The sequence below is a fragment of the Danio aesculapii genome, chromosome 12 (genome assembly GCF_903798145.1).
Source record: "Danio aesculapii chromosome 12, fDanAes4.1, whole genome shotgun sequence".
NCBI lineage: Eukaryota > Metazoa > Chordata > Actinopteri > Cypriniformes > Danionidae > Danio > Danio aesculapii.
The window spans coordinates 27,427,277-27,440,452 of record NC_079446.1 but is presented as its reverse complement, the minus strand read 5'-3'; the positions used below and the strand labels follow the sequence as shown (position 1 = coordinate 27,440,452).

The 13,176-nt window shown below is 36.4% G+C and overlaps 1 protein-coding gene across 1 annotated transcript in view; it reads right to left on the bottom strand.

The window, feature by feature from the left end:
* The window catches only part of glud1b (glutamate dehydrogenase 1b), a 38,862-nt gene extending 26,005 nt beyond the window's left edge, over positions 1-12,857 (bottom strand). Inside the window, exons 1-4 of the mRNA XM_056469064.1 lie at positions 12,293-12,857; positions 2,247-2,327; positions 2,068-2,123; positions 142-205 (exon numbers count right to left, since the gene is read on the bottom strand). Of these exons, the coding sequence (XP_056325039.1) occupies positions 142-205; positions 2,068-2,123; positions 2,247-2,327; positions 12,293-12,689 (598 nt within the window). The 5' untranslated portion in view covers positions 12,690-12,857. The remainder of the gene's footprint in view (positions 1-141; positions 206-2,067; positions 2,124-2,246; positions 2,328-12,292) is intronic.
* Positions 12,858-13,176: the final 319 nt, after the last annotated feature.

The window sequence follows — 13,176 nt, the reverse complement described above, 5'->3', positions numbered from 1 at the left end:
TGCAGGTGTGTTGAGACAAGTTGGAGCTACAATCTGCAAGGACACCCTAACTGCATTCATGTCAGTGTGTTATGTGTGGTTAGTGTCGTGTTATAAAAAAAAAAAAGAGTGTAAAAAGTATAAATAATCCAGTATACTCACCAATGAATCCCTTTTTGGCCAGTTCAATTGTGAATCTTCTTGTGATTTTCTCCAACTCATTATCCTGAAAGTAGAAAAAGAGTCAAAAACCAATTTAAAGCATAAATCAAAGTGCTTTCCCACATTACAAAAATCAAATGCTATTTTTTTTATAACATTTGACTGATATAAAAGCAAAATAACTGAAATTCCATGTTTTTTGTTTGCACTAAACAACAAAAAATTATATGACAAAAATAATGAACAGACAAATACCGATTATGAGACCAGCAGTTAGCAGCAATAACAAGCTCAGTTCAAGAGAAAAAGAAAACACTTTTATCCCATTGAGCAAGAAAATTAAGAAAGCACCACAGAATCTACATGTAATAAAAACCACAATACAGTAACTCTACTGCTGTAAACTAAAACATCCTTATGTTACAGACTCCATTATTAAGTGTTTCCTCCATTTATTAATACATTGTTTTATTCTTATATGTATACAGCTAAAGTCAGACTTATTAGCTCCCCTTTGAATTATTAATATATATTTTTAATTGTTCCCAAATGATGTTTAACAGAGCAAAAGAATTTTCACAGTAAGTTTGATAATATTTTTTTTCTTCTGAAAAATATCTAGTAAAATATCATTTACTCTCATCATGGCAAAGATGAAATAAATGAGAAAGAAATGAGTTATAATATATTAATATTATATATATAATGCTATATCAGCAGCATTGGCTATGTTAATGGCAACACTTGCAGTGCTTCCCACAGGTTTAAAATATACTTCTTGCGATGGGTGGTAGCCGGATTGAAACATGCCATTTACCCACAGCACATAAATAGTTAACTATATGCGACAAACAAAACACAATTCGATTTTTAACAGTGTTATTATTATCGGTTTTAAACTTTTTAGTGAGCTAAAAAAAAGACTGTTGAAATAATAAAATATAAAAACTCCCAATATTTTTTTTATGCTATTCAGGAGCCATGTGCACCCACTGACAGGTAAAATCTGTCAGCTCTTATCCAATTTCAGGTTGCTTTATTGGCATGACAATTTGTACAAAGTATTTTGGCCAAAGTATTTTAGATGTATAAAATATGTAATATATTGACATCATCGAATTAATAAAATATACAGCAAATGAGAAACAAATGACAGAGAAGGAATAAAAACAGACAATCTCTCTAAAAATCCTAATAATTACAAGAATAAAACATGTAGATAAAACAATAAATAAGACAAATGAGTTGATTACCCATTTTTAACGGTGTACAAATATTCTGCAGCCAATTTAGATGTAATTTCGTCCTCTCAGAGTATTTACTAAAGTTTTTCTGAGTCGTTTAGATTAAAAAAAAAAAAAATCAACTGTTTAATGTCTCTGTGCGCATAAAATTAATGACAGCTTGAAAAAACGAGAAAGCAAAATCAAATCCAGACATTTTAGTAGATTTAGAAACCCCGGACGGACGCAAAAAGGAGCGGGTCTCTGTGGGTCTGCAGAGCATGTGAGACTGTCTGTGGGAGTGTTGACAGTCTCGTGCACACAGAACAAGCAGTATGAAACGGGTAAAAGACAGAAGATTTTCCACTACTTAAATCACTCACGATGCTTGTTTATAGAGATGTTTGTTTGACATTTCCAATATTCCAACACTGACACATCCAACATTCTAACAACATTTCCCTTGAAACATTTCCTGAATAAAAACATATCATTTAAAAATATACATTCCATTAAAATCGGTTTTACACAAGTTACAAATGGGTTTAGGGCTACGTCCAATTGTTTTAAACAAAAAGGAGGACTGACAGCATCAAAAGTGTTTTCACTTCATCAAGCCCATGAAAAAAGCTAACAGCCTACAGACAGAGTTATTTTAGGAGATTGTGTGCTCAGAGTCTATACATGTGTGTTGGGCACTTACAGAGTAATTCCTGGGGTTGATTTTGACTCCAGCTTTAGCTCCACCAAATGGTACATCTAGAAGATAAATAATGTGAAATCTATGAGTCTGTGGAGAATGAAGGCCTTTCTGAACAATTCACCAATATGTCAAGTAAAGAATTTACCCCAGTTTGATGCTGGTGAATAGACAAATCTTACCTACAACAGCACACTTGTAAGTCATCAAGGAAGCCAAAGCTTTAACCTCATCCACAGACACATCCATGCTGTATCGGATACCTAAAAAAAAGAAAAGCAAAAAGCACTCATGAAACTGGACTTAATCACAGCCATTACAGAGTCAATTGGGCTTTAAAGCATTAGCAGATCTTTCCTCTACCAGCCAACGAGGATCAAACCCCAAAAACACACACACAATTGGCTTAAACAAACAGACGCTCTGTGAAGCTATACATGCTCTTGGCTGGTTTGCAAGCTGTGTCTTCATGCTGAATTGACTGAAGAAAAACAGAATGGAATACAAAGGCATCACCACATTCATTGTCTGACTGGTCTGGACTGAAAAATCTACAGCGCAGCAGTACTAATGGAGAACAGCTAATTTTCAAACTATTTAGTTTAGAAATAAATCAATAAAAAGACCCTTTTAGACATTTGTTATGTGCTTGTTTGAACCAGTTCATGTTGTAAGAACACAGGTCACCTTTTCCAGCTATGTAGAGAAAATTCCAGTTCAACTTGTATGCTGTGGTCATGCTCCATTAAAACAGGTGTTGCCGGCGCACTCCCTTCTAGAGATACTGGCGCCCTATGTTGGTTTCCTAAAGCTATAGCAACAGCATGGACATGACCTCAAAGGGCACATAACTGTACATACTATACACTACACCACACTGTGTGCACACTATGACACAGTCGAGGCAAAATTTTTATTTTTTTACATTATTTCTACTAATCCAATTATTTCCCATTATACTATTTCTTTAAGTTTGGCTGGAATTAAAGCATTTTTAAAATAAATTAAGGTCAAAATTTATTAGCTTCTAAACATTTTTTCCAATAGGTTACAGAACAAAAAAAAAACAACAACTGTTGTCCAGTGATTTGCCTCGCTAGCCTTAGCCTTTAAATTGCACTGTATGTGGAATAGGGTTGGGCGATAGACCAATTTGGCATCGTATAATGTCTAATGTGAAACATTGCGATGGACGATAGCATCGTCGTCATAGGCGGCAGTGAATTAATTATTCATGCATAATTAATTCATTACAAATGAATTATTTGTAGCCTACTGTTTCAGCTACCTGACCCGCATGGTCTTTGTTTTACCCATAGCCATAATAATAAATAAATAAAAAGAACTTACACACAAATCACTACCTGTCAATCACTTTTTCAGCGGGACTCTAGAATGAATAGGCAAAGTGATCGGTGTCATTATAATGGTGTCGACAAACTTGATTGGTAAAAAAGGTGCACAACCAACAGCAAACAATCAATAGTATCTGAGGTTTTGCTAAAATTACTAAGTACACGCGTGAAAGCGAAAGATTGAAGCAGTGTACTGACGCTGTGACACATTACCTGATAGATTCAAAAGACCGAAGAGTTATTAGATAAATACAAGATTAATTAAAGATCGCGTTTAACAATTATAGTAAGACGCAATCCAGCGGTAGATCCTTGATAAACTGTCTACAGTCCACTGCTCTCTGGGGATTTGTGCTCAAAGCACCAGCTGACTGCCTGGAGCTCAGACGTGCACATACACTGCAGCAAAGCACATGCCAGAGTGTGTGTCTGTGTTTAGTCACGTGATATGCATTTTCAGCGGTGTAGTGTGGACGGAGATATGTTCAGAAAAGCTAGGTGAAACGCTAGTGTGGATGTGGATCATTTTCGTTCTCAAATGCCATTTTAAAACTAAGATGTATTCGTGTAAACGGAGTTCAAATATGTTATTTTCGCAAGCGAGTTGCTGCTGCGATGGGGGCAGGGCGGAGGATCGCGATGCAGGCTCAGCATCATGATGTCTACCGGCCATCAGAAATGGATGATGGCATCCTCTAGCGACCCAACCCTAACAGTGAATACTATTATCTTTCCAAATAATGATTAAAATATTATTCGGTCATCATGAGAAAGGTTAAATAAACTAGTTACTGGAAATTAAAGTTAACAAAACTCTTATGTTTAAACATGTTGAAAAATGTCTGTTAAATAGCACTCTGCAAATATTTGAAAAAGAATTACAATTTTACAGGTGGGCTAGCAAGAAATACCTGATTCATTCATTGTTGTGCAATTACACCTTCTTTAGATCCATGTAACCAAAAGGACACTTTAAAAGGTCTAAACCAGACGTGCAACAACTTTAATTATAAGCTAAAAACAAAACGAAAGTTTCCATCTGAAGCTCCTTCACAGGACTTGACACTCGCTTTATTGGGCTCGCGCCTTCTCAGCACCGCCTACACTCATCACCACTACCAAGCCGACCAATCACAGAGCTTGCGTCATTGCGTTGTGTAGTATAGTTTTTTGAGGTTGCAGCTAGAAGGGCATCCGCTGCGTAACAAATACTGTTTGCTGGCTAAGTTGGCAGTTCATTCTACTGCGGAGACCCCTGATAATGACCCCCATGTAAACACTGAAAATTTTCAAGAGTGCCAAAAAAACTTCATTTAAATAAAGAAGTGAATTCCATATATTATTTGATTCTATTTTTTTTTTTATTGTATTTATTTAAATTTTTGTCCAAAGTAACGTAACAGAAACCAAATACTCATTAGGGTCTTCAATTCTAGCCAAACAACAATCAACAGAGGTGTTTTGATTTTGCTTACAGCCCTGCTTTACACCGTAACCTCTTGTTTGTGTTGCCATATCTACACATTAATGCCATTGAACTGAAGCATTAAGAACTGAATTTAATTCTTAGATAAAGCATTTGGATAAATGTTTAGTGCTTGTTTAATATACATAGTAGTACAACTGTAACAACTGCTAAAATATCACTACCATACTGTAAACTGCAATGGACTGTGCACAATATTAAGCACGAATGGTCAACTAACAACTGAATTAACTGCCAATGTATGCCATATTTGCAGATTATGCAAATAGTACATTACAAACTATTGAAAAAAAAAGTACATAATGTTCCAACCTTGTGAGGTAAAGGGTATCTGAATGTCAAATGTGCTGTGGCAGTCCTGTGTATTTCTGAGTATGTGTGTATTGAGCCAAAGGCTGCAATGATTCAGTCACCTCCTTCAGCATGCAGGCAGCATAATGAATCTTGACTGACTGTATGAACGAGTGTGACTGTCTCCAACAAACACTGCTACACAGCCTGGCAGATGCATCAATCCCATTAACAATGCGACAACACACACTTCCATCTTGTAGAAAACAAGGCTGGGAATAACATATGATACTAGGGCTAACTCTCTTTTCAAGATATACACTATCGGTCAAATGTTTGGGGTCAGTGTGATTTTAAAATGTTTTAAAATAAGCTTCTCCTGCTCACCAACTGTTCAAAAGTAGTTTATAATTTAATCCAGTGGTTTTAATGATGAATTTTCGGCTTCATTACTTCAGTCTTCAGAGTCACATGATCCTTCAGAAATCACTCTAATATGAATTATTATTATTATTGTTGTTGATGTTATTATTATTAAAATTATTAATGGTAATAGTAATAAAAGCAATAATGACTGGAGTAATAATTTCATTTGAAACTACATACAATAAGTAATAAATAAATATTTAATAAATACATTTTAACAATGTCCCTTTTTTTACGTTTAATAAATGCTGCCTTAAATACACAACATAAATTGCTCTCATACTATTTGTCTACTGCCAAGAAGCTAATGCTACTGTTTTGGGAAAAAAGGAATCCCCGACATGTAAAATGTGGCTTGGAGAAATTACCTCTGTTACATTTGAAGCAAATTAGATACTATTTGAAAAGAAAACTCGAACAATTTTTACAAAATTACCTTGATTAATTTTACAAAGTTACGTTGAAAAAAGCATCTCGTATCCTGATAACTATATATAACATCTACAAAAGTAAAAGTATATTTATACACATACTTTTTTCTTTTACATTTTAAAGTATATCCTCAGTCAACCAAATGTGGTCATATATCCCACTTTATTTAATTCAGGGAAAATGTTAGATTAAGAATGTAAAAATATAATATACTCTTCTCAAAAACTAATGATTATAGGACAAAACACAAAATATTGCTAAATAAAATTCAAAATGGGGCATCACGGTGGCGCAGTGGGTAGCACGATCGCCTTATAGCAAGAAGGTTGCTGGTACAAGCCTCGGCTGGGTCAGTTGGCATTTCTGTGTGGAGTTTGCAAGTTTTCCCCGCATTTGCGTGGGTTTCCTCTGGGTGCTTCGGTTTCCCCCACAGTCCAAAGACATGCGTTACAGGTGAATTGATTAAGCTAAATTGGCCGTACTGCATGTGTGTGAACGCAAGAGTTTATGGGTGTTTCCGAGTGTTGGGTTGTGGCTGGAAGGGCATCCGCATAAAACATATGCTGGATAAGTCGGCAGTTCATTCCGCTGTGGCGACCCCTGATTAATAAAGGGACGAAAAGAAAATTAATAAATGAAAGAAAATTCAAAATGGAAACTTTAAAGAGTGCAACTTTCTCACAATGCTGTTATTCATGTTTCTGTCTGCATCTCCGTAATGGTGTGTAATATTCTGATCATATAAATTATGAAACAGTCTCACTGTAAACTTTAAATTTGTGAAACCACAGTATAAACGATAGAACATAATATAAAATGATAGACTTCTTATTTTGTCCATACTATTATATTGTCATATTGCATAGCCCTATGTGATACATAATGACTGCAATAAGTCACAGTGCTTCTAAACACAAATGAGGACGTCTGTCCCAAATTAGTACAATTATGTGCTGTAATGTTTTAATCATATATAATTTTCATAATATTACTGAGAAAGCAGCCAACGCTCAGGCCAAGTGCAACCACAGAACATAATGTCTTTTACTGTTGAAAACCAGTCCCTGTGGGCGTCTTTTGCTCTGCATTTAACAGCTCACCAGCTGAACAGATGTGCTTTTTCTGCAATAGCTAAAATTTTCTACACAGAGAGAGGAAGGAAAGCCGGTGTGAGAGATGGTGGGGGCTTTTAAGTGGAGGAATGACTCAGCATAGATCACCTACTGTATCCAATGGATGGGGGGGGGATGGGGGGGAGAAAGCGCATGCACGAAACCTTCCCAGCATCTCCTTCAACTCCACCTAGCGAGCCAAATGTGCTTCCTCAGAACCGGGATGTGCACTTTCTGACTCACGCCATCTTTTTTTTCCATTACTCTTGCACATACTGGATATGCGGCCAAAATGTTTCTGCTGAACCAGTGATTCCCACATTCGCTTGCATGACTCGCTTGCTGATGATACGGATGATGAAACGCTCACAGGCATTAGCTGAGGTTATGGACTGGCTGAATTGCTCTTGTACTTTGTAATGTGTAACTAACCTTGTCTATTACACATAGATAATGTCAAATCACAGCACTTTGTAGGTAATTTTTTCAGAACATGGGTCTGAATTACATAAATGATTAAGGGTACTGCTATTGATGTCAGCTGATTTGTTAGCTTAGGACTTTTGCAAATGTTAACTATGCGTTAGCTGAACATGCAAAATGATTCATGGTTGGTGAGGTTTTCTGATCGACTGGTTTTCTAGTTCACCCAAGGTGGTCCCCTTTCTGCTTGCCAAGTTTAGATGGGGCAACATTTGCATGCATGATATTCAACTGGGGGGGGGGGGGTTAATTTGCTATATCCAGCAGTGTTTTTTGAGTAGCAAATAATGTTATGCAATTTAAATGAAGTGTTCTTGTTATGAGATGATTAAATATGAACACTGGACGCTTATAGATGGTGTTTAATAAAGTTGCAGTGAAACCGATGTAGTGACAAATCTTCCATATTGTGATGTGAATCCAAGAAAAGTTGATTATTAAAAAAAGAAAGACAAAGTGGGATTCAATTCTACGCATTAATTATCCATTGGATTTTGAGAAATAGGGGTTGCATTTAATACAAATGCAGACAGATAAACAAGAACTTGTCAACGTGAGATTAAAGAAAACGTGCATATACACAGTTGGTTGACACCGTTTTAGCATTGTCATGATACTGGAATTTTGGGTAACACTTTATTTTGATGGTCCTAATTGCACATTTTGTTGGCTAAAAGTTACATTGCAACTGCATGCCAAGTACTCCTAATTTGAGTATTAGTAGACTGTCTGCTCAATATCTGTTGATAATGGTATTTAACTGACTATATAAAACCTTGCAAGTACATGTCAACTTCCACTAACCCTTATCCCAACCTAACAGCCTACTTATCATCTAATGAGAATTAGTTGGCATGTAGATGCACTGTAACTTAAATTCAACAAAATGCATTAGAGACCATCAAAATAAAGTGATACCGAATTTTGGTACCAATTGGAGCATTTTAAAGCCGCGAAGACCAGTCAATTCATCAGCGGATCGCTCGTATGTCAGCTCATAGACAGAGCAGCTGATCTTCATGGCTTTAAAATGCTCTAGTGTCCTTATATCTGTGTTTGCACTCGGTAAACAGCAGTGAAGTGTGGTGAACTGAAGACCTTCAAGGCCAATCACAGTCTTTTCTGTTGAGCATGTGAACACAATGGCAAATAAGTAGAGTTTAAGAACGTGATCAACATCGCTTAAATGTTAACAGGAAAAGGGACGTTTTTAAAATTCCAGTACCAGTTGGTACCGAAATTCAGTAGAGACAACACTAGTTTGCTTAAAACAGACAGAAAGGATGCTTGTGTCATGTCGTCTATCAAAATGCTATCCTGCATGCTGCAACCTATATAAAAAAAATAACAAAAAAAAGTGTCATCATCAGTTTGTATGGATGAAAGGTAGTAAATAATGTTCAGATTTTTGTGCGCGAGTACTTTACTTTATAAGACTCTAATGTATTGTAGGTATGCATATCCGCTTGTTAAGTGGTGACGTTTTGGTGACGTATGTAATACTGTTTCCGGGTCCACATATTTGGTCCGCTTTTTAATCATATCACAGTTTAAAATGAATTTTATATAAAGTCATAGTGTACACAACAATCTCTGGGCTTGCTGCATCACAAATACCAAAATTTTAACCATTTATAAAAAAAAAATAAATCACTTTCTGGCCATCAGATATTAGGCATGGATCTATACATTGCGATCGTGATTTTCAAAAGTATTGCAGCTCTTTGTAAACGTTTATTATTATCATTTGATGAGTCTCCCCATACAGTTTGATATAGCGCTTGCACCCGGAAGCCACTTCGCATGACGTCACGCTTAACAAGCAAATAGGATTCATTTAGTTTTACCTGTACTTGTTTTTGACTCTCAAAGTGCAAGTAGTTTCAGCTAAAATCTTTTTCTTATCTTTAGCTAATCTGTTTTAATGAAGATAATGATCTAATGATCCCCTACTGCTTGGGTCGTCCGAGGGTGAGTTAATTAACAGCAAATAGAAATTTGTGGGTGGAAAGTTGCATCCCAAATCGCATACTTATGCACTATTCTACAACATTTTGTAGTATAAATAGTGTAAGTAGTGCATTTACACTGAAAACTCAAAAAACAATAAGTGCACTTTTCTTACCGGATGATGCACTTATTCAACCAATAATGAAGTGTGGAATGATGGACACATCACACACTCAGCGGCCACTGTTTTGCTCGTAGAGGAAGGGGCGGAGCTTTCGGTCACTAATGTTGGATTACTTTATTTATTTTGGATTGTGAAAGCAAAATTCTGTTAATGTAGTGCCTCCCGATGGTAAATGTGGTTATACTCATGACGGGTATTATTTGGTAGTTTGGTCATTTATTTCACTAATTTGGCAACCATCAAACCTGGCAAATTTGGCAAATCATCTGGGAAAAGGTTTGAGTATCCACTTAGTAAAAAAACATTAGTGTTCCATTTGGTACACACTACATAAATATACTATGCTGTTGAGTGTGTAAGTGCATAAGTACATAGTGGATAAGTGCATAGTGTGCAATTTGGGATGCAGATAAAATCTCTTTAAAAGGTAAAAGGAAAGAAAAATAAGGAGATGTATACTGCATATGCCGTTTTTACACCAAGGTCAAGTTTACAAGGTCAGTAAATCAATCAATCAATAAACAAACATGCAATGCATATACAAACCTTTCATAATAGGATCTAAATCATGCATTTAGAAAAGGGAGTCATTTCTTGTTTCAGACCAAGTACTATTTTTGAACAATTCAATCTTGATCTTTTCAATGAGGAAGATGTGGCCTTTAAGATTAAGGATTATTAGCAAGGCACAGATAAACAACAATTTTCCAGCCGTTTACATTTGTTCCTTAAGCAGATATTTTTATCCAAAGTGACTCAAATTAGGATACTTCAAATCACCACATTAATAAATTAGAGTTGCATCTACATAACTTCATAATGTTGCTTAACTGTAGTCACATTCATATATCAAATTTCTTAGAGCAATAACATATTCCAGTAACATATACAGTACATGCTAAGTGAGTTAGAAATCACCAAAAACTACAACAGCATGCATGCATACAGTGTGCTGTAAGGCAAGTACTATGTACTGCATTTGGTTTGAACTGCAATTGCACTCAGTACTACACTTGGCCTATACCTACTGACATATATTCAGCTAACACTATATATACTGTGTATGTAAATATAAGCAAAAGGAGAGCACATGAACCCAACCCCCCAAATCCACCCCACAACTATCTCTCTCACGGTACATAACCCCACAAATCACCCACAATGCAATGCCAAGATGACACCTCACCCTCCCACTCAAAATGCCTCAATGAATGCGATTCCGTGGGCCTCACATGATTTAGTATAGACATAAAACCCGTACTATTGGAATATGCATGTTGCTAAATCACAAAGACAACATATCACACATTTGACATATTAAAGCCTACATATCAGCCAGCATCCAGGAAAAAGTCTATCAATGCAACGTGAATGAACTTGGCTGAATGATCAATCTTTGTATTGACAACACACAGTACTTGAGATAAGTTGTTGCCTTTGTTTAGCATGAGGGTAAAATCAGGGTAACTAGCAAGACTGAGCTGTTTACACAAATGACCTATAAACGTGTCAAGCAGGCAACATATTCATAGCTCAAACAAAAACCACAGATCTCCAAACACAAACGTAACAAGGCAAAGCACACAATGAACACTGAAAACTTGATGGAGCCATACGAGTTTCACATTCCATTCCAACAAGATTGTGAATGTTATTTAAAACTATTCCTAAATAATATGCATATATTTTTTGTAAGTGATAAAATCTTACCTCAGCGGAAGGTTTGAAATAAAAAAATGTTCATATATATATATATATATATATATATATATATATATATATATATATATATATATATATATATATATATATATATATAGTAAAAGAATGCCTTTTATTTTAAATGCCCTGAAGCACATTATTTGTCAAACTAATTCAAATTTGTGTACTAAACAACTTGTTACTTTTCATTTGATTATTTTATTTGGGTAAAACTGAAGATGTTATTAAATTACAAAAGAGTAATAATTAAGCAAATTTATTACTACTACTACTAATAATAATAATAATAATAATAATAATAATAACAGTATTGTAGGCTAATTTGTATTGTGGATTATCCCTTCATGACATGTATTGAAGTATTTTATTTCCTATGTCAAGTTGAGTGCTATTAAAATATATTGTTACAGCAAATAATTTAATTTATTCAACTGGAAAGTGTTTAAAATGATTAGATATGCTATTTAGTAACATGACTAACACACAATCTTGAGGAAAATATCCCAAATTCCTGTGTATACTATATCTGACTCCACCTCCAGGTAAAATGTACACCTGTGCAAGGTCTGTCAAGGTGATTTATTATTGACAAGACAGAACTGGTCAAATCCAGGCAAAAACAGCACTTGTCCCTAAACGTCCAAACATCATATCAATAAAAGAGGATAATCAGTCATTGTCAACAACTGTCAGTGTGAACACAAACCGAAACTACTCCTGTTGAACAAAACACTTACAAACCGATCCATTTTGGTTTATTAAAAATAAAGAAATACAGATGTCTTACCCCCTTTGCATGGAGTTCTGTGTTGGCTGTGTTGTGCCCGGTAACCCTCGATAACCTCCCATTCTCCGTTGTCTCTCTTGATGGGGAAGGACACGCTCAGGACGTGGTTGCAGGGCTTGATGATCTTGAGGATTCCCCGCACACGGCTCCTCTTTTGCTCCGGCGTCTCCCGGGTCTTCAGGTCCTCCACCAGCTTGTTTTCGACTATAGTAGCGCCGCGGTCGAAGAAGCCCTCCACCATTCTGAAGAAGTTGGGGTCGTCCTCTTTGTCGGCGGCATCGCTGTAGTGGCGCACCCGCAGCAGAGACGAGGAAGCCGGCAGAGCGGACTCGACGCATCCCGAGGCCAGAGCGCTTCCCGCTCCGCGAGTCAGCAGCTCCCCGAAATACCGGTACATGGCGACAAGGAGCTTTGAAAGTTACGGTACTGTGGAGAAAGAAGAGATGAAATGATGCCGGGTTATCGACGAGGTGGAAAATGGAAACGAAAAGGGGGGTAAATGAACGAGACGACAGAAGCTCCTGAGCCTGCCTCGTTCAGTGTCAAAGTGACAGGCTCATGCCGACTCACGCTTAAAAAGGCAGCAGCGTGTTTGGAGGAGCCGAGCGAACGGAAGGTCAGGAGGAGGAGGAACCCCCACGCGCTACTTTTAAATCTCCCTTTCCTTCAAGTTTGTTTTAACGGGCCATATGCACGAAAGGGTTTTTCAGCCACCGAAAAACTTCCTGGTGAAATGTTAATGTGACTGTCTTTAATTATAAAGTATATTTTACAGCATTGACAATATAAAATATAAATATAATGTAAAATATAGTGTAATAATAACAGAGAGGAGTCAACTCTACTGATAGTCAGTTGTATTGACCTATGCAGTCGACATAAAA